Below are 20,958 nucleotides of genomic sequence, written 5' to 3'. Positions count from 1 at the left end.
ATCACATGGGCCAGGGTGGCCTTTTGGTTTGAATTCAGGCCCTCTGACCCACTTCCACATTTCTTACCTTCCACCACAGACATATTTCTTCACAATGAGCACTCCTGCTACAATTGTGACCAGCATCAATCCCACGATGGCCAGGATAATAGGAACAGAATTTGACTTGGAATTCTTGATAAATTAAAACACAAACAGAGGCGCAGTTAGGCACACAGTCTGGGGCTTCATTCAAAGAGTGACCTACAGGCCAAGGCACTTAGTTCGAGCACTTCTCCACCCCCAGGTGAACAGTCTCAGTGTTTCCAGGAGGCTAGCACACCAGCACAGGGAATCTGAACTCCAGCTGCCTGGAAGCTTGTAGGGCAAGCTCTTCAAGGTCAAAGTCACAGTGGGAGCCTTGGCAACTGCCTCAAATCAGGTGTGGCCAGCCTTTTGACACTGCAACAAGATGTTGTCATCTATAAACTTCATGCTTGAGAACTGCTCAGTTCAGCTACCAAGAACACTGTATAAAGAAGTCACATTTTTAAATACGTTTACAATTTTGTGGTGGGCCACCTTCACCGCCATTCTTGGCTGCATGTAACCCTGGGGCCACGGGTTGGACATGCCTAGATCATCATCACAGTGGTCACTGTGACTGCTCCATGTCCCTTGTTTACAACTCCTGGAGCTCAAGGGTGGAGCAGGAAAGGAACCGTGAGACTAGAGGCTGAATGAATCTATAACTAGACCATCATCTTTGAAGACGTGTGTCAACGCTATTCTAGGGAGGCTATTTTAGGACACCAAGTTTTCTGTCGTTCCTTAACTTTTGGCATGTTTTTACAAATAAGCCTTATATCATTGTTTGCGTGTAACCTACCTGCTTCTGGGTAGGAGATAGGAAGTGTGTGTTTTCAGTGTATCCAAGAGGAGGCGGAGCTGGATTCTGGGACAAGCTGTGTCCCTGTGGGCGGGAGTCCTGTGCAATCACACACACAAACACTCTGAGGACAGCCGCCAGCAGTCCCGGGCAGGGGTGCAGAGAAGGAGGAACTTACCCCCTTACAAATACACACACCCACACACTCTCCCTTCATTGCCCTTGCGTCCCACCCATGTCAGGGGCTCGTCCCTTAGAACAGCAGGCAGGTGGGGTTGCGATTGTCAGGGTCAGCCTTTCATGTTACAGATTAGGGAGACCGGGTCCTCAGCTTATCTCCCGGTCACACTGCCAGTTCTGCTTCCCCAGGAGGCCCTCCCTAGGTACCTTATCTCCAGAGCTCCATACTTCCTATGACTTGATCTGAAGCAGTCCATTATGGCTACACTTAATAGCTTTTCACTTAACACACATGGCGTGATAGCTCAACAGTCCCTTCTTACTGGGCAGGGCTCTCCTCTGCCTGTGCAGATCTCCAGTCCATGGCCCTTTATGGTCCCCCCTATCCTCCTCCCAAAGGCTTGCTTTTATTTTATTTTATTTTGTTTTGCTTTTTGTTTTTTCAAGATAGGGTTTCTCTATGTAGTCCTGGCAGTCCTGAAACTCTCTCTGTAGACTAGGTTGGCCTTGAACTCACAGAGATATATATGCCTGCCTCTATCTCCCGAGTGCTGGGATAAAAGGTGTGCACCACCACCACCACCACTCAGCTTTGTTTTTAAATATTTATTTTTATTTGTAAGTTTTGTGTGTGTGTGTGTGTGTGTGTGTGTATGTGTGTGTGTGTGTATGTGCATGTGTGAGTGCAGTACCTACAGAATCCAGAAGAGGGTGTCGGATCCCTTGGAGCTGGAGTTATAGGCAGTAGTGAGCGGCCTGACATGGGTGCCAGAGACCAATCTGGGGTCCTCTGCAAGAGCAGTGTGTACTATTGACTGCCTAGCCATCTCTCTAGCACCATTTGTTTGTTTTGGAGATAGTGTCTAATGCAGCCCAGGATGACCTCAAACTAGCTACACAGCCATGGGTAACCTTAAACTTCTGATCCTCCTGCCTGAGTGCCCAAGTGGTGGGGTTACAGATGTACATCATCATGGTCTGTTTATGTGCTGCTGGGAATTGAAGTCTGATCTCCAGTCCATGGCCCTTTATGTTCTCCCCCCCCCAAAGGCTTGCTTTTATTTTATTTATTTTTATTTATTATTGCTAATACTCTGCCTATAGAGCTATAGTACCCAGCCCTAACCTTATTTTAAAAACTTTGACTAACATAAATGCACATATCAGCAGGGACATTGTGATAGTTCGATACGTGTATCCTTTACTCACTGAGCACAACTCTTAAATATTTTTTCTGAGGCCGGGCGGTGGTGGCGCACGCCTTTAATCCCAGCACTCGGGAGGCAGAGGCAGGAGGATCTCTGTGAGTTCAAGGCCAGCCTGGTCTACAGAGTGAGTTCCAGGAAAGGCGCAAAGCTACACAGAGAAACCCTGTCTCGAAAAACAAAAAACAAACAAACAAAAATTTTCTGAAGAACTCTGGGCCTCAGAAACTCTACAACTCCATGCTTTGAAGACCTTTTCAACTTTACATAATACCATTTTCCCCCAAACACACAGCAGCTCTTAGCAGGATGACCTTGTCACTGGGGTACATGATGGGTCCCTCATCCTGTGCAAAGTTCTGCGGAAGCATTGTGGGCTGTTCCGTATTGGTACCAAAGCGTAACTTTGATATTTCCTGGCAGAACGTGAAATCCCACCTGTACCCAGAAACTAGATCTGTTTTTAACATACCTGCTTCTTGGGGTTCAAGAAATTGCTTGTGCATTTCTTTTTCAAGTCTTTGACTTCTCGGGCTGGGTTCATCCCTCCTTGGCATCTGTCTCCTGGGATTTTCCGGTACCTGAAAGACAGGAGATGGTTCACTAGGCTGCCCGTGGCTGTGCTGTTTCCTGGGGGAAGGCACGGAGTCAGGAGCTAGGCCTCTTGCAGGAATTGCAGCCATTCTGTCTAGCAGGCTGTGAGGTATATATATGGAGCCTCAAAGAAACAAGTTTGCGAAAGTCTCCCAAAATCTGTCTTCAGTGATGGCTACGAGAGAGGTGGGCTTGAACCCAAAATGACAAACGGGAAGCAGTAGTAATACTAGGCATAGGCCGCCTGCTAATGAAGCCTGTCAGCAAACTGGGCTCTAAACTCACCTCAGGGAAGAGGATCTCTGCACAGCAGAGACTCCAAATGGCTGCTCCAAGACATACAAGTGTTTGCATTAGTTAGTGTGCAAGAAGCATCACGCAATAAACACCACACACACACACACACACACACACACACACACACACACACACACACATACATACACCCCACACCACACACATCACACTAAAATGTCTCAGAGAAGAGAAGGGAGAAAGGGAAAGAAGGAGTAGGAGTATGGGAAGAAGAGATTTTTTTTTTTAACAGAACATAAAAGATGTATTCCCAGGCTCTTGCCTCTTTCCAGAAAACAAGATTTGAAAACTGCAGAAAGTTCTTTTCACTAGGAATCATGGGTCATGATGATCATAGTTGACTGTGTTCATTTTCAGGGACTTTTGTTTTGAGGCAGGGTTTCACACTATGCAGCTTTGGCTGCCCTGGAACTCATTAGGAAGAGTAGGCTGGCCTTGAACCCACAGAGATTGACCCGCCTCTGCCTCCCAGAGGTGTGCACAATTAAAGGTGTGCACAATTTTCACACCCAGCAATTTTCAGGGACTTAAATGGTCACTTTTGTTGAAGACACAACTATGTAGCTGACCTTTTAAATGATGCACCACAATTCAATTGGTGACTTTTTGACATTAAAGGACCTAAAGCCTCCAACCTCAGACTCTGGGAGCACCATTTCTGAGCATGTGCCTGTCCCGAGAGGAGCCATGAGGGTAAGGTACGAGTGTGCAGAGTACCCATAGTCTGGCCTCTCATTGCATTTATTCACGCCTACTTTAGCCCCTCCCCTTCTCTCCAGACAGGGTTTATCTAAGCAGGGCTGGCTAGCCTGGAACTATATGTGTAATGCAGACTGGTGTTGAACTAAGGGTGACCCACCCCTGTGGCCTGAGTGCTGGGGTTACAGGCATGCACTTCCCCATCAAGTTTCATCCTGTTCTTTATCCCACAAGTACCGCTAAACCCTACCCTTAGGACTGCCGACTTAAAACTTGTTCTCAGATTTCTGTAAGTTTGGCCAATGCATTGCTGTGTTGACTAAAATACTATGAGGTAGGCAAAATGGGCATGGGCCCGGGGCTGGCGGTGGGGAGGGACGCAGTCTGTGGGGATATTTATTCTGTGTCGTCTCAGGGCCTGCACAGACTCAGAATTTCTGTGTTTTGCTGACAGGCACATGTCTGTGCTTTCAGACTGCACCCAGAACTCAGGCTCAGAGAGAGCTCATTAACAGGTAGCACAAGGATGGGAGCGGGGAGTCCATCAGCGGAGAGAGCCGCTGAGGGCCCCTCAGGGCTGCACCTTCCCCTGTGAAGGCCATTTGAATATGACATTAATAAAAACGGGAAACTCAGTTCCTCAGCTGTCCCGACAGCGTCAACAGCCCCATGAGGCCAATGGCTGCCATTTGGACATGGCAGATGACAGACTATTTGGTCATCACAGTAGGTCTAGTAGGTAGGTCTTTCATGAATGTTCTGGAGTACTGCTCATTCAGAACTGTGTGGAGATAAGCTGCTTTGGCTCGGAGCAGTGAGGATCTCCCCATCAGGGGCCGTCTTACCCGTTTGTTGTCAGGTGCTCTTCCTTGCCGTACAGACAGAACTCTAACTCGTGCCCCTTCAGTTCCGGCTGCTCCACACACTCTGAGGCGTTTTCTGGACGGAAGTAGCCAAAGTCACTGCAAGAATCAACAACAAGGACACTTTGGAAGGTGCCTACAAGCCAGCACATGACCAACAGTCAAGTAGAGAGTTGACATTCCTGTCAAGGATGCTCCAACTGAGGTGTGAACAGTTGCTAGGAACAGGTTGGGAAGGCTGTGGTGCTGTGGGATGGGCTTTATGTCAAATGCTCTGATTGGTCAATAAATAAAACACTGATTGGCCAGTGGCCAGGCAGGAAGTATAGGCGGGACTAACAGGAGAATTGAGAGAACAGGAAGGCGGAAGAGAGACACTGCCAGCCGCTGCCATGACAAGCAGCATGTGAAGACACCGGTAAGCCACGAGCCACGTGGCAAGGTATAGATTTATGGAAATGAATTAATTTAAGCTGTAAGAACTAGATAGCTAGAAACCTGAGCCATTAGGCCAAATAGTTTAAAAAATATAAGCATCTGTGTGTTTATTTTATAAGTGGGCTGTTGGACTGCCGGGGCTTGGTGGGACCTGGAGAAAACTCCAGCTACACTGTGGCATCTTTGCAAGTTCATGCTAGAACGTGGATCTTAAGGGCCTCCTCAAAGGCCTGTGTTAAAGACTTGGTCCCCAGTGTGGTGCTACTGAGAAGTAGTGGAGTCTTTCCAGGGTGGGGCCTAGTGGAAGAGCTGCAGGTACCCAGGAGCCCTGGTTTCTTCCTCTTCTGTCACTTTTTGGCCACCGGGACTGATTTGCTCTGCCTCACGTTTCTGTCCTGAAGTACTGCTCACCATAGGCCCAGGACAGCAGAACCTGATGAAGGCTTTCCCCTGTAAATCAGTTAGCTTGGATGTTTACTAAAGTCATGGAAAGAAAACAGACCCTCAGGAATAGCCACAGAGAAGGCTTACTGATGAGGAGTATGGTGATATTTTATTTGTACTAAAATGTTATTTGTATGTTAATAAATAAAGTTGCCCGGGGGTCAGAGCTATTAGCAAGCCATAGGAAAGCTGGGCAGTGGAGGTGTACGCTTATAATCCCAGCACTTGGTAGGCAGAGCTAGGTAGATCTCTGTGTGTTCAAGGATACAGCCAGCATTGGAGACACACGCCTTTAATCTCAATACCAACCATAGAAGACCTGGAGGTCTGTACAGACAGGCAGTGACTAGGAGGTCATGTGGTTGGGTTTACAACCAATGAGAAGGCAGAACAGAAACTCTATAAAAAAAGACAGACATAGGAAGTAGATCTCTTTCAGAGAGGCAGGACCACCGCGAGAGGAAGGGTAAGGTTTTTAGCTCTTAGCTCTGACCTCTTGGCTTTCTTCTTTGCATTGGTTCTGTGTTTCTTATTTAATAAGACGGTTGGTTACATCTACAGAGGAGAGATGGACCAGGCCCGGCAGACTCACGAACAGCCAAGATCTCCAGGGTAGGAGATCTATACCAGCCCATGCTCAGGGAAAGGACAGAATACCACTTACAGTAGGACAGGGTCCCTAACAGCAAAGACAAAGGGGGCCACGGCGGATAAGCAACAGATCTAAATACACAGACACTTAATTCTTTCCTCCACCTCCACATGCCATTCATTAACTGCTGCTCTTGGGAATATGTACGTTCTTATATTTTCTCTTCTGTCCCTCTTAGCTTCTTAGACAGCCAATCCGAACACTCCTCCTGCCCTCCACCCTTTGTGTATGTGTGTACGCACTTGTGTGTATATACACATGTGTATATGCCCACGCCATGCATGTGGGTATGGAGACCGGAAGTCAGTGTCAGGTGTCCTCTATGACTCTCCCCCTTAGTTTTTGAGGCAGGGTCTCTCACTGAACGTGGAACTTACCAACTGACTAGACAAGCAGGCCGGTGAACTCCAGATGTGCCTAACACTGGAATTACAGATGTATGCCAACAGGCCTTGCTCTTGTGTGCGTGCTGAGGCTCAGATTTCATATTCTCAAGCCACTGATTCATCTCCCCAGCCTCCCCCTCCATTCCAGCATCTCTTTGTAGCACCTCTCATCCACTTTCCTTTTTGTCTTCTCCCATGAAATAAGGCCCTGCCTTTTCTCCAAGGCTGATCCTTTAGGTAGCATCCATGGCTTTGGTACTGCTCTTCCCACCCACCCTTTCATCACAGAGTGTGAGAAAGGACAGCCAATCTCTACCACTCACTAGTGCCTTCTCCTCAGCCTACATATGGTTATCCTAGGAATCATCCCCTTATCTTTTTTATTGGGTAACTCTCTCTCTCCCCACTTCTCCCCCATCTCTCTCTCTCTTAGTATTGAACTCAGGGTCTGATATGTGCTTGACAAGTGCTCTAACCCCAAGCTATATCCCCAGTCTCTAGCCATATTTCTTGTGGGAATACTTTTAATAGACATTCTACTGCTAAACTAATCTACATCTCTAGTCCCTCGTTTATTTTTTATTTCATGCATTTTGGCTTCAATGCCCTCTGCAACCTTGGAAATGAACGTCTAAGGCCCCACAAGGCTTATTGGTCATCAAACCCAGTATTTTCTCCTCTGTACCAGTCCCTCATCATCTCCACATCTGTCTACAACAGTACTTTTCTTCCTACCATCTGAAAGGGAAATTTAGCTCAAATGTCCTCCACCTGGACTCTGATTCATTCCTTCCTTCCTTTTCTTTTTTTTTTTTTAAAAAAGTAATTTATTTATTTTTATTTTATATGCATTGGTGTTTTCCCTACATGTATGTCTGTGTGAGGGTGCTGGATCCCCTGGAACCAAAGCTACAGATAGTTGTGAGCTGCCATGTGGTTGCTGGAAATTGAACCTGGGTCCTCTGGAAGAGCAGCCAGTGCTCTTAACCTCTGAGCCATCTCTCCAGGCCCCTTTTCTTTTTTAAATCGTAGCCCTAGCAGGTCTGGGGCACCCTATGTAGATCAGGCCAGCCTGCAGCTCTTGGGGATCTATCTGCCTGTCTCTGCCTTTCAAGTGTTTTCCCTCTGTATTATGACTACTCTGATTTCCTTGGTGTGCTGCTGGGTGTCGAAGCTCTCAAGTCCAATGGCTTCTATGATCCACTTCCTTCCTGGATGCGCACAGGCAAATGCCACCACTTATCAGCACTTAGCTCGATGCCAACTCACCAACAAGGCCATTGCGAGACCTTCTCCTCTCTCCATCTACCACTTACTCTGTGTGTGTGTGTGTGTGTGTGTGTGTGAGAGAGAGAGAGAGAGAGAGAGAGAGAGAGAGAGAGAGAGAGTCTGGTGAGGGAAAATGGAAGAGGCTTTAAAGTGGTGTTATCTGTCTTAGACAGTTAAAGGCCAAGGGGAGTTTCCCAGGTGCAGGGTCCATCAGGGAATGAGGCCAGGCCTTCCTCACACAGGAAGCATTCTCACGACCAAGCCTCGGCAGGACCACAGCACGTTAGGAAACAGCAGCGACTCAGGGAAGGAGACCTGCAGGTGAGCTCAAGGGCAGACAACCGTGTGGAGCAACCTCAGGCTTGACTGTAAGCCAAAGGTGAGCTGAGCGATGAGTGCTTCCTGTGGGAATGGAGATGGGAGGAGCCACACAGGGTCAGACCTGGTTCCCTTCAGCTCTGCATTTTACTGTCACCGTAGTTCAGGGCAATGTGACAGGGAGGCAACACTACTGTGTGTGTCCTCTCTCTCTGTCCAAGTGCTTCAGGACCGACCCACTTTCACTTCCTGTCACAAGCAGTTCTTATTTGCCCCACTTAACTTCCTTCATTTAAGTGACACTGGCCTCTTTCATATCAACACCAGAGCGAGTAAGTAACTCTTCATTCTTGATGGTCCTGAACTCTAGGGAGTCCATCGTGGTGGCCTCTAGACATCAGTGAGACCTAGGGACCATGGACATACTGATGTCACCTCTAGTCTCAGGACCAAACCACCAACTTTCGAACGATCCAGAGCCTAGCACCTTCCAGCAGGCTTCCTGAAAATGTCCTCCCTGCCCCAAACCACTTTTCCTGTTGTTTTTGGCTCAACATTCTGCAGACCACCCCCCTCCCAAACCCTTCTTCCTTTTAAAATTTAATTCTTTGAGACAGCGTCTCAAGTATCCCTGGCTGTTATTGAACTCACTATGTAGCTGAGGGAGACCTCACAATTTTGATTGTCCTGCCTCTACCTCCCAAGTGCTGGGATTATTAGCATGAAATCAACACACAGTTTGTTTGCTGCCGGGGATCAAACTCAGGGCTTCATGCATGCTAGGCAAACACTATACCAACTGAGTTACATCTTATATAATTTCTGTCCTTCCCACCATGTCCAGGTCAGTATCTCTATGGCTGGGCAGTGGCTGTGCCCAGTGACTAACAGGTATGATAGAATAATCTGTCTAAATGTTAGCAATGTTTGGCTCTCTTTCTCTCTGCTTCCCTTTTGTGGATAACAGGTGGGAGTCATTCAATCTGGGGAAAAGGAATGTCAGCATATTTTAGCTGGATAAAAGAACTATTTTTCACCTCCCCACAGGTGGGACAGGGGCTGACAGAGGGGTCTGAGGAGGGCCGATACCAGAGGAAGTCCTCCAGGGAACAGGGACAGAAGGATGGCTGCTTGGCCGCAACGTAGTCTCGACCATTCTGACAGACCGATGACTTTCGTAGCCGCAGGAACTGCTCTTTATAGCCCAAAATGCAGCCGTCTTTGTAATCTCCAGGGTCTGTGGAGTGTGCCAGCCACGTGGTATAGTCCTCCTCTTCACCTAAAGGACAGACAGAATGTTCAGAAGTCGGCACAACACACAGCCTACCCACAAGAGAGAGAGGCAGCTGCCAGGCTGAGGGAAGGAGGAGTGACAGGTGGGGACAGCTGATTCAAAGTCACTCTAGTCTAGAACCCACAGCAGGTTCCCCATGGCAAGGGAAGACCAGAAGACGGACAGCCATCTTGCCTTCTGAGTGGGGATTGGGAGAAATCTTTGTTTTAAAGTGTGGCTGTTTAGGGAGCTCTGGAGCCTCTCCAAACCAGGAGGCTGCTTGTCTGCCGTGATGGCCAGGGCACTCCATCCCTGGAGCTGGCAGAGACAAGCAGTCACGTTTCTCATCCTGGGGCCCTTTGCTTAGTATAAGACACTAATGAGGAGGCAAGAGCCCAGCTCGATGTGACCACACAGAGTAGGCTTCAAGCGGAAGGACACACAGCCTCTTTCCAGCTTTCCTCTAGAGTCCCCTGGCTCTGATGCCAGTTGTTGACATCTGTTTCTGCTTTAGCGTTCCACATCATCTACTCCTAGGAAAAGACTCACAGGTTGGAACCTAAAGAGTGTCGCCTGCGTTCTTACCTTTCGGGACTTGAAGATCAGCAGAGAGCCAGCCTGCTGGGAAGCAGGTGCCTAACAAACATTTTAACGCTCTTAAGCTTGAGAGCTAACACAGAATTCCCTGCTCACAAGCCAGCTCCTTCCGCCTTGTTCACGCATTTAGAAGACAAGGGTCTCCAATGACACGTGAATGTCTTATAGAACCACAAATCCAGGCTGAGGGCCCTGCGTCACAGGAGCTGCAGGACTGACTGAACACTTGTCTCTTAAATGACCCACACTTTAAGCCCTGATTATATGGTGCCGACATGTAATCACAGGGCATCTTTCCTCCAGTGCTGTCTTTTAGTCTCCACGTTTCTCATTGTGACACTGTGACTGGGTTTGTTTGTGACTTGGGGAGCACCATGTGCTGGACACTTTCTTCCTGAAGTCCTTCGAACCTGCCCAGTGTTCATTCCAGAGCCTCAGCTAAGACTCACATTCAAATTAAAACTCCCCATGAACCTCCTCCCTCCCTTCGGTGTTCAGAGTGACAGGATCAAGGAGCGGTCCTTGTGAACACTTCCCCCCAAACTGTGCTTCTACAGCCCCACTGCATCTGCCTTCAGAGAGGCAACCCGCCCCCCAAAATGTCACAGAATGATTTTCGACAAACACATACATGTACTATTCTTACAAGGCAGAAGAGTGTCTCATGAAAGGTACTAAAGATCCCTCCTGCGGTGCAAGGCTACACTGTCCTAGACGGCAGCCCTGACATGTGCAGCTGGTCTGAATTGAGACGTGCTCAGGATGTTGACTCAGAAGAAAAAAAAAAAAGTAAACTATCTCAGTAATCTTCCATACCACTGACATGTTGCAATGATGTTTTGGACATCTACAGGTAATTCCACCATGAAGATGCAGTCCACCTTCTATTTTACAATGTAGCTGACAGGATAATTTGAACTACACAGATGCCCTGAGCATTTCTTTTGCACAGCACTAGCCCCAGGACTGCTCTGCTATTCCATTGCTGGATTGCCCACACAGAAGATCTCCAGTCGCCTTTCATATGCATATGCATTTGATTATCCTGGTTGAAAGAGATTCCTCTGAATGGGTTATTTGGGAAAAGGAGTTTACAAATTTCTCCTGGGGACTCCCAGAGGAGACACTCACAGTTCCGTTCCAGGATATCTTTGAAATCCACGGTGTAGGAGACCCACTGGCGGGTTATGAAAGACTCTGTGAACCCCCAGATGCTGATGTTCATGGACCGGGCTCCGGGCTCCGAAGCCAGGCCGGTGAAGTAGATTGGCTCCTGTGTGAAGACGTAGCTTTGCCAGCACTGGCCCTCATCTGTGGAGAACCTGAAACCAGGGTTAGAGAAGGATCATGACAGAGGACCAGCACCGACTGGGGGTAGCAGGGAAGCAATCTAGCTGTTTGGTCCCCGCCCAGAGGAAACCCTTGTATTTAGAGGGTGACTTTCTGTCTGACAATACCTCTATGAACAGGGTATGAGAAAGGATTCATTCCTACAACGCATGGAAGAAAATACCTCTTTCAAAGGGAGAGAGAGCAGTGACCCAGGATGAGTCCAAATTAATAGGAATTTAGATAGAATTGAAATACCTCACATTTTTGTAACCTTTGTACTTAAGTCATTTCTAACTCAGAGTGCTCGGGCATTTCTTTATTTTGGGGGTGGGGGTGAAAGAAGATCAGTTGTTTTCATTTAGCAGTGGTGGTGTGTGCTACAGCATGGGGTGAGGGGATGACTAGCAGAAGTGTGTGCATGTGTGTGTGTGAGGGTATATGATGGGGAAGGTCTGTTCTTTCCTTGGTATTGAACTCTGATCGTCAGCCTCGGCACAAACACCTTTACCTTCTTAGTCATCTTGCTGACCCAAGGAAAAAAATTTCAAGTGATAAAATACATATCTAGGCGGAGGAAAAAGCAGTGTCACCTAATCTGGGATGCTTCAAACATAACCCTTGTGGGAGCCTTTGCTATAGTTCTGTGGAATCTAATAAGGTAAATCAGGGTCCACGACTCTCTGTACCATAAGCCCAAGAGCTTCCCCATCACTGCCCTCTACGCAGATATGTGTGGGGAGCTGAGAGCATGCATACTTAATCACATTGATAGGGCGATTGCTGTGCTCAATGGCCACGATGATGCCTCCGGAATCCAGGATGGTATAATAGTGGGGTCCTTCCAGCATCTTTGCCCAGGAGTAACCACCATCATCTGAGATGTACACGTCTGGGACCATCACCGAGATGGCATCTCCCACACTGCCTGCAAAGCAAGTGACCATTGGCATATGTTAGCAATGAAGCAAAGAGGATTTCCTGGCAAGAGAGGACTTTGGAATGAACTTGCTCTATTTTCCACCAGGCCTGTTAGAGTAGAAAGAAGGCCATCAAGACTTGGGTGTGCTATTGCCAAGGAGAGTCTATTAAAAACCCAAAGCATTGTTATAGTACAGGAAATCCCATCCAATGATCGTGTCTAGCTACCTTCAGCAGAGGGACTGCCCAGGTCAGATTGGCCCATGCTCACATTTGTGATTGTCTTGATTAATGGTAGATGTGGGAGGGCCCCAGGAGGGCCCAGCCCACTGTGGGCGGCATCAATCCTCAAGGCAGGTAGTTTTGAGTTGTATAAGAAAGAAAGCTAAGCACAAGCCCGTGAGAGAGGGAGCCAGGGAATAAGCCAACAAGCAGGCTCCTCCATGGTCTCTGCATTGAGTTCCTGCCCTGACTTCCTTCAGTGACGAGGTGTTGACCTGGAAGTATACATGAAATAAATCCTTTCTTCCTCAAGCTGCATTTGGCCGGAGTGGTTTATCAAAGCAACAGAAAGGAAACGAACAGAACACAGAGGCCACCTGCAGTGACTTTTTTGGCGTGTGTGTGTGTGTGTGTGTGTGTGTGTGTGTGTGTGTGTGTGTGTGTGTGTGATGCTTAAAGGCAGCACTGTCTCCCCATGCTTGGCAACCTCTGTCCACAATGGTGGTGGTGGGGGGCTCCTTACCGTGAGCGATGACTATGCCCACGGCATTGGGCTCCGAGAGTGGGGCCATGGGAACATTTAGCTTCTGGGAGATGCTGTAAGAAGCATGAATATGAAGACTGCACTGTGAAGAGAAACCAAAGCCCAGATTAAAACCAAAGGCACAATGTCCTTACATTTCACAGAGCCTCACAAGAAGACTTTGAATTTAACTTGAACCTCAGTGGGATGATGTTAAAAAAAAAAAACCAAAACTGTGGTAAAATTCATTTCATAAAATGTACTATCTGGCTTTTAAAATATACGCTTAAACATGTTCTCACTTAACCAGTCGTCAGAACCTTCTCATCTTGTAAAACTGAAACCATCACTTTTAAAGCAACAAGTCTCTACTTCTGTCTCCTTGTAGCCTGAGAAACTGCTATCCTACGGTCTGTCTCTATAGATCTGATTACTCTGGGTCCCTCATATAAATGAAATCACATGGAACTTGTCTTTTTGTAATGGGCTTATTTCACATTTGTCAGAACTAACTTCCTTTATAAGGCTAACTAATATTCCATTTTGTGTGGGGGTGGAGGAAGTGTGTACTTATTAACCCATTCTGCTACTGATGGGGTTACTTCCATTTGTTTGGCTGTTGGAAATAATGTTCCATACACAGGCGGTCCAACTATTTTGTCAAGACTTCTCATTTTCTTCCAGCCAGGGACTGAACCAAAAGCTTTACCCACATCAGGTAAGTACTCTACAACTGAGATACGTCCCTAATCCTTATTTTTAAACGTTTATTTTGATATTAAGTCTTACTACATTGACTGGGCTGGCTGGCAATTCTCCTGCCTCAACTTCCCTAGTGATTGGGATGACAGACACATGAGACTATGCCCAAGTGTAATTCTTTTTTTATGTGAAACCAGAAGTGTAACTGTTTCACTGAGCACAGATGCAAAAGTCCTCACCAACTACTGGCAACTGAATTCAACTGCACTATTGTCATTAGCCGTGATCAAGTAGGAGTCCTCTCTGGAATGGCAGGATGGTTCAGTGATCTGCAGTTCATTTTTACGAAATACCACATTAGCAGAATGAAGGCTCAAAAACATACAATCATCTCCACAGATGCAGAAAGTTTTGTTAAATAAAATTCAATGTTCTTTATGGATAAAAGTCTCAACAAATTAGGTTGAGAATGTATCTCCAGATAATAAAGGTCACAGGCAACATTATATTCAAATATGAAAAATTGAGTCCATTTCCTACATGATTAGAAACAAGACAAAGATGTCCTCACTCTACTTCTGTTCAGAACAATGATAATGATAATAATGTTTTTCCAAAATCTGGAAGAAAGGGTTTGAAATGTTTGTCCCATACAGAATGGATGATGCTTGAGAGATGTGAACCTTGACTTAAACATTATACAATGTTTGTGCATATTAAAACACCACATGGTTCCCATAAATATGTAACATTATTTTGTGTTTTATGTCTCTGTGGTGGTTTGAAAGAAAATGACTCCCAAAGGGAGTGGCCCTATTAGGAGTATGGCCTTGTTGGAGAAAGTGTGTCACTGTGGAGGCAGGCTTTGAGGTCTCATATATGCTTAAGCTATGCCCAGTAAGACAGACTACTTCCTGTTGCCTGTGAGTCAAGATATAGGACACTCGGCCACCTCTCCAGCATCATGTCTGCCTGCATGCCACCAAGTCGCACCATGATGATAATGGACTAAACCTCTGAAAATGTAAGCCATCCCAAGTAAATGTTTTTCCTTTGTAAGAGTTGCTGTGGTCATGGTGTCTCTTCACAGCAACAGATACCCTAACTAAGACAGTATCCAAGGAATAATGGTCTGAGAACAACTTTTAAAAATGAATTGTTTAGCTCAATCAAGGAAGTGAATGATTTGTGTGGCGGGAACTACAGAGCACTGTGAAAGTAGCTGGAGATGCAGGAAATGGGAAGGAAATCTTGTGTGCATGGAGTGGAGGAATTAATACTGCTAAAGGTGTGTACTCCCCAGAGTGAGCTACAGACTTCACTACTGAAATTCTGTTGGCATGGGCTGGGGGGGCTGAGGCTGTAAAATTGGGAGTTTGAAGCTAGCCTGGGCTTCACAGCAAGACCCTGTCTCAAAAAATAAAACAAGCTGAGCAGTAGTGGTGCACGCCTTTAATTCCAGCACTTGGGAGGTGGAGGCAGGTGGATCTCTGTGAATTCAAGGCCAGCCTGGTCTACAGAGAGAGTTCCAGGATAGCCAGGGCTACACAGCAAAACCCTGTCTTGAAAAGCCAAAATCAAAACAACAACAAAAGAAACTAAAACAAACAAAAAAACAAAAATAAAAAAACAAAATGGGGAAAAATAGATAAAAAATTCTGATAGTATTTTTCCAGGAAATAGTGAGAAAATCCTAAAATTTATATGGAGCCTTTAAAGACCATGAATCACCAAAGCAATCTTGAGTAAAAAAGAATGAAGAAGAGGGTCACACTACCTGGTGTTACAATATGCTATAAAGCTACAGTCATTAAAACAGCATGATACTGCCATAAAAACAAACATATAGGCCAATGGAACAGAACATTCTAGACATAAATCCACACATTTATGGCCAATTAATATTTGACAAAGGAACCAAGAACACACGAGAAAAGCGTAACTTCAATAAATGTTGCTAAGGAAATTTAATATCTATGTGCAAAATAAGGATTTGAATTCTGATTTCATATCTACAAAAATTCACTCTAAACCAGTGGTTCTCAACCTATGGGTCGTGACCCCATGGGTTACATATCAGATATTTACAAGTTACAGTTATGAAGTATCAATGGAATAATTTTGTGGTTGGAGGTCACCACAGTATAAGGAAATATATTAAAAGGTAGCAGCATTAGGAAGGTTGAGAACCACTGCTCTAAACAGACTTGAATGTAAGACTCTAAACTAAAATACTAGCAGAAAACACAGGAAAAAGCTTCTTGACATAGTCTAGGTGATAACTTTGGAAGTGATCCTAAGAACACACACAACAAAAAGTAAAAATGCATGAACAGAATCACATTAAACTTGAGTGCTTCTGCAAAGGAAACACCCAGAAAAGTGAAATGCCTGTCTACTGAACAGACAGTACCTGCAAACCACACATAGAACAGGGCTGTACAGCAAGAAACAAATATCTGACTTAAAAATGGGCAGAGAAACGTGCAGCTATTCTTCAAAGACAGCAAATACCAAGGGGTATTTGAAGAAGGTTCAGCATTACTCATCATTGGGGAAATGCACATAAAACCTCAATGCATCATCACCTCCAACTTGTTATATGCTAATAGCATTTGCCTTAACAAAAATATAACAGTGACAACTATTGGTTAAAACCACAAGGAAAGGGGAACGCTTGTACTCTGTTGGGGAAATGTAATCAAAACCATCACCACCCAAAACAGTGTGGTGTTTTCCTTAAAATTTATAGACCTGCCAGGAAGTCTACTTCTTACTATTGAGCTAAAAGACATGAAAGCTAGAATCTTAAGGAGATATCTACAGTCTACATCCACTGTGGCTCAACTCAAGATAGAAAACCAACCAGTGTATTTCTAGCAACAAAAAGAAGATGTATTTCATATGTTTTGCTTTGTCTTTATGTTTTGCCTGCATGTACATCTGTGTGAGGGTGTCGGATCCCCTGGAGCTGGAGTTACAGACAGTTGTGAGCTGCTTGCTGTATGTGGGTGCTGGAAATTGAACCTGGGTCCTCTGGAAGTACATGCAGTGCTCTTAACCATCTGCTGAACCATTTCTCCAGTCCCCAATCTAAATTGCTGAACCATCTGTCCAGTCCCCAGTCTATGTATCTTTTGATGGATGAATGGATAAAGAGAAAATACAGTATATGCCCAACGGGATGTTATTCACTCTCAACAAAGGAGAAGCTGCTGTTTGCAACCACGTGGATGAACCGGGGAGACTGTGTGCTAAATAAAATAAGCCAGGCATGAAAGACAAATACCACTGAATGTCACTTGAATGTGGAATCTCATAAAACACTAAACTCATAAAAGCAGGGAGCAGAGAGGTGGCTTCGAGGGCTCAGGAGGCAAGAGGGGGAGAGGTAACGTTGGCCAAAAGTTCTAAACGTTGGTTCTAAAGTTTCAGCTCCATTGGACAAGCAAGTTCTGGAGAGCTAGTGAGCAACGTGGAGAGGACAGTCTATAAACTGTGGAATCTGCTAAGAGAATAGATCTAAATGCTCTTATCTCACACGATAAAAAGATAACTGAGCTAATGGATGTGCGTATTAATTAGCTTGAGTGTGGTCATGCATTTTACAATGTATCCACACAAGCAAGATGTCATACTGTTCATTATAAATATGTGCTATTTTAATTGACCAATTATAAGTCAACAACGCTGAGGGGAAAAAAAATAAACGTCAGAAAGTAGGTGAATGTGTGAAAGCAGTTTAACAGCTGGTGCCCTCCAAGAAGCTCGAGTGAGCCGGGTGTGGTGACACCTGCTTGTAATGTCAGCACTCTGGAGGTGAACTCACAGATAAGGGTATCTCTGAGCTTAAGATCAGCTTGGTCCACATAGGGCCAGCCAGAGCTACATATGAGATCCTGTTAAACAAAAAACCAAAAACCAAAAAACCTCAAATGGTCACAGTAGTAAACACTATGCTTTTGTATTTCTAAAAGGCTAAGCCAACTATTAGTAGAATGAAGAATGATGATTGGTCCTAACTGGGTGGACACTAAGGGCTAGGATTTCCACAGACTGTAACTAATCAGGGTTTAGGGAGATAGATATGACTCCTTCAAGGACACTGAGAGGCCACAGAGGAGGAGCATGCAGGGTGTGTGGGGAACAGCAAGGCTGTGTGAGAGGAAGGGCGTGTGAGAGCAAGGGTGGGTGTGGGAGGGGAGGGTGGAGAGAGACAGGCAGGACAGAGCCTTCATTCACCAGAGCTCAGACTTTACCCAGGCAAAGCAGAACCAAGAGAAGGTTGGGAAGGGAGAGGCAGAGGACCAGAAAGTGTCCCAGTAAGAAGAGGCTACCACTCCTGCCTGGGGTGATGGGGAGGTGAGCAGGGGCAGGGCAAGCCCGAGGTAGAGGGACAGGAAACAGTGAAGACGCTGGAGGGAGCCACGGTAAGCATGGCTACCAAGGGGGAGTGTGAGGTGGGGGTGGTGGGTGCCCTTTATCTCATGCCATGGAGAGCCCCACCCAAAACTCCAGGCTAGAGAAGCAGAGTGGCCCTGTGTGGGGCAGGTCTGAGGAAACAACCAGCTCGCTGTTGTTGAAGCAAGCTCTCCCAGGGTGTGCTGACCCACACCTGTACCATGTGATGAATGGCTGCTCTTTGGCTTCTAAAGGACTTCTAAAGGTCTTCATCACCAGGGAGACAGACCCCTAGCCAACAACCAGCACATCTGTCCATTCTGTCTTCACTCAGAAATTTAATAAAATAAATGGCTGGTACTCCATCTTGATTTTTTTTTTTTTAAAGACAACCTGTAGTATCTTGGCCTCTCCATATAGTTTCTACTTCTCAAATTCTAAGTGAATTCATCATTCTCAAGCCTTCGACCTTCACCTTGGACCCTGACTGAGAATGAGAGTTCGTTATGTCAAAGCGTAGCCCTGCTCAGAGCAGGGCAGACTGGCTGCTCTTCTGCACACACAGACGGCGGTTGGCGCCAACAAACCTCGTTCTTGTTCTTCGCGGTAGCATCACACTTGCTGTTCTCCGGCTTCCGCAGATGCTCCCACCGTCCTCCCTGGTCAAAAGTGATCATGCTCTGAATAGAGTTATCTGAACAGGGAAAGAGTGACGTAAGCCCAACACACAGGAGAGAGAGGGACGTCTCAGTCAGCCCACCACAATGGAACTCTCTTCTGAGAAACACCATTTATTTACTTACATGCTTATAGAACTATATATTCTACGTCGAGCCTATTTCCCTTCATACCCCGCACCCTTTTCTTTCCCCTTCCTACTCGACTTTGACTCTGGAGTCCTAGGAGTTCTTAGCACCTTACACAGTAGTTCAGCTCAGCACCGGTGAGTAACAGGCCTGAAGAAAGTATGCCACTTCAACAGGACATCCCAGCTAATTCCAGATGCCATCTGGAATGGACACTACTGAAAAACCCAAAAGCACTCTTTCATGCTTTGGATCTTAAATTCCTTCCTCTTCTCTACTGCCCAGATATCCACAGCTTGGCTGCCGGACTGAGATGAGGGCCAATGAGAGGAAGTTAGGTCACTGGCTGTGTCCTTGAAGGGACCTCAGGATGTTAGTCTCTTTCTCTTCCTATGTCTGAGGTGATGGGTTTCATCTACTATATACTTCCACCATGATGTGGTTCTACAGACACAAAACAGTGGGGATAGCCAGCCACAGGCAGAAACCTCTAAAACTGTGAGCCAAAATGAACCTTTGCTCTTTATAAACTGATTGTCTCAGGCCTTCTGTTCTAGTAAATGAAAGTCAACACATTTTAACTCCTGACCAGTGTGAATAGGCTAATGTCCATTCCCCTTCACTGTTTGATGCCTTAGAAGAAAATCTACCAAAGACAGGGATCCTAATTTTTACTCAAAGACATGACACCAAGCTTATTTTAGGGATTTTCAAGATTATTTACATTTAACCCTGGACTAATATAATTTCTAATTAGGGTTTTTTTCACCATCCCATATCCTATCTGTCCTCGTTAGGGTTACTATTACTGTGATGAAATGCCATGACCAAAAGCAAGTTAATGAGGAAAGGGCTTATTTGTCTTACACTTCTACATCATAGTCCATCACTGAAGGAAGTCAGGACAAGAACTCAAACAGGATAGGAACCTGGAGGCAGGAGCTGATGCAGAGGCCATGGAGGGGTGTTGCATACTGGCTTGCTCATCATGGCTTGATCAGCCTGTTTTCTTATAGACCCCAGGCCTACCTGTCCAGGGGTGGCACCACCCACAATGAGCTGGGCCCTCCCCTGTTAATCACTAATTAAGAAACTGTCCTACAGGCTTACCTATAACCTAACCCAATCTTACGAAGGCATTTTCTTTTTTTATAATTATCTATATATTTGATGTGCATTGGTGTTTTGCCTGCATGTATGTCTGTGTGAGGGTGTCAGACCCCCCCATGAAACTGGAGTTAGAGACAGTTGGGAGCTGCGATGTAGGTGCTGGAAATTGAACCTGGGTCCTCTGGAAGAACAACAAGTGCTCTTAGCCACTGAACCATCTCTCCAGCCTCCTGGAGGCATTTTCTTAATTGAGGTTCCCTTCTCTCAGATGACTTCAGCTTGTGTCAAGCGGACATAAAACTAGCCAGTACACTATCCCTCCAATGTCCTTTCTTTTTTAAAAAAAAAACTTTACATCGCATTTATTTAATTATTTGTGTGTGCCATGTGCCACAGTGTGCACGTGGCTGGATGACAACTTCGGGAATCTGTTCTCCCACCATATGGGTCCGAGGGCTCAAACCTAGGTCATCAGGCTCGGCAGCAAGTCCTTCCACCTGCCCAGCCACCTCCCAGGCCTTCTCTTTTTCCCCAGTGTCTCCTCCCTGTGACCTTCTCTCAATGACAAACTGCTGCGGGCTTAAGTACAGAGATAATAAACACACTCTGAGGTTCCAAGGACCATCACCCAGGAAGGCAGATGAAGGGAAATTTACTTATTCAGCAAGCATTTATTGAATGGCCAGTGTGTAAAGGCTACTGTAGGCCTCTGGGAATAAAGACACCAGTGAACAACACAGAAAACCTTGTTGGGGACCGGTGAGGTGATGCTTTAGGAAAAAAGCACCTGCCGCACACACCTGAGGGTCTGAGTTCGAGCCCCAGAACCCATAGTGGAGGGAA

The 20,958-nt window shown here is 46.1% G+C and overlaps 1 protein-coding gene across 4 annotated transcripts in view; it reads right to left on the bottom strand.

Annotated features, from left to right (window-relative positions):
• The window catches only part of Sort1 (sortilin 1), an 82,337-nt gene that overhangs the window by 4,921 nt on the left and 56,458 nt on the right, over positions 1 to 20,958 (bottom strand). For 2 of the 4 annotated variants that reach the window (XM_052731134.1, XM_052731133.1), the window contains exons 11-19: positions 18,787 to 18,893; positions 13,097 to 13,199; positions 12,190 to 12,358; positions 11,233 to 11,423; positions 9,321 to 9,510; positions 4,707 to 4,823; positions 2,726 to 2,834; positions 869 to 967; positions 68 to 174 (exon numbers count right to left, since the gene is read on the bottom strand). In XM_052731134.1, the coding sequence (XP_052587094.1) occupies positions 68 to 174; positions 869 to 967; positions 2,726 to 2,834; positions 4,707 to 4,823; positions 9,321 to 9,510; positions 11,233 to 11,423; positions 12,190 to 12,358; positions 13,097 to 13,199; positions 18,787 to 18,893 (1,192 nt within the window). The remainder of the gene's footprint in view (positions 1 to 67; positions 175 to 868; positions 968 to 2,725; positions 2,835 to 4,706; positions 4,824 to 9,320; positions 9,511 to 11,232; positions 11,424 to 12,189; positions 12,359 to 13,096; positions 13,200 to 18,786; positions 18,894 to 20,958) is intronic. The other 2 variants (XM_052731136.1, XM_052731135.1) reach the window with 1 other exon arrangement.

The sequence above is a fragment of the Peromyscus californicus genome, unplaced genomic scaffold (assembly GCF_007827085.1).
Source record: "Peromyscus californicus insignis strain IS unplaced genomic scaffold, ASM782708v3 Scaffold_9__1_contigs__length_137607984, whole genome shotgun sequence".
In the NCBI taxonomy this organism is placed as follows: Eukaryota; Metazoa; Chordata; class Mammalia; order Rodentia; family Cricetidae; genus Peromyscus; species Peromyscus californicus.
The sequence above is the reverse complement of the archived record's forward strand: the minus strand, read 5'-3'. Positions and strand labels throughout refer to the sequence as shown.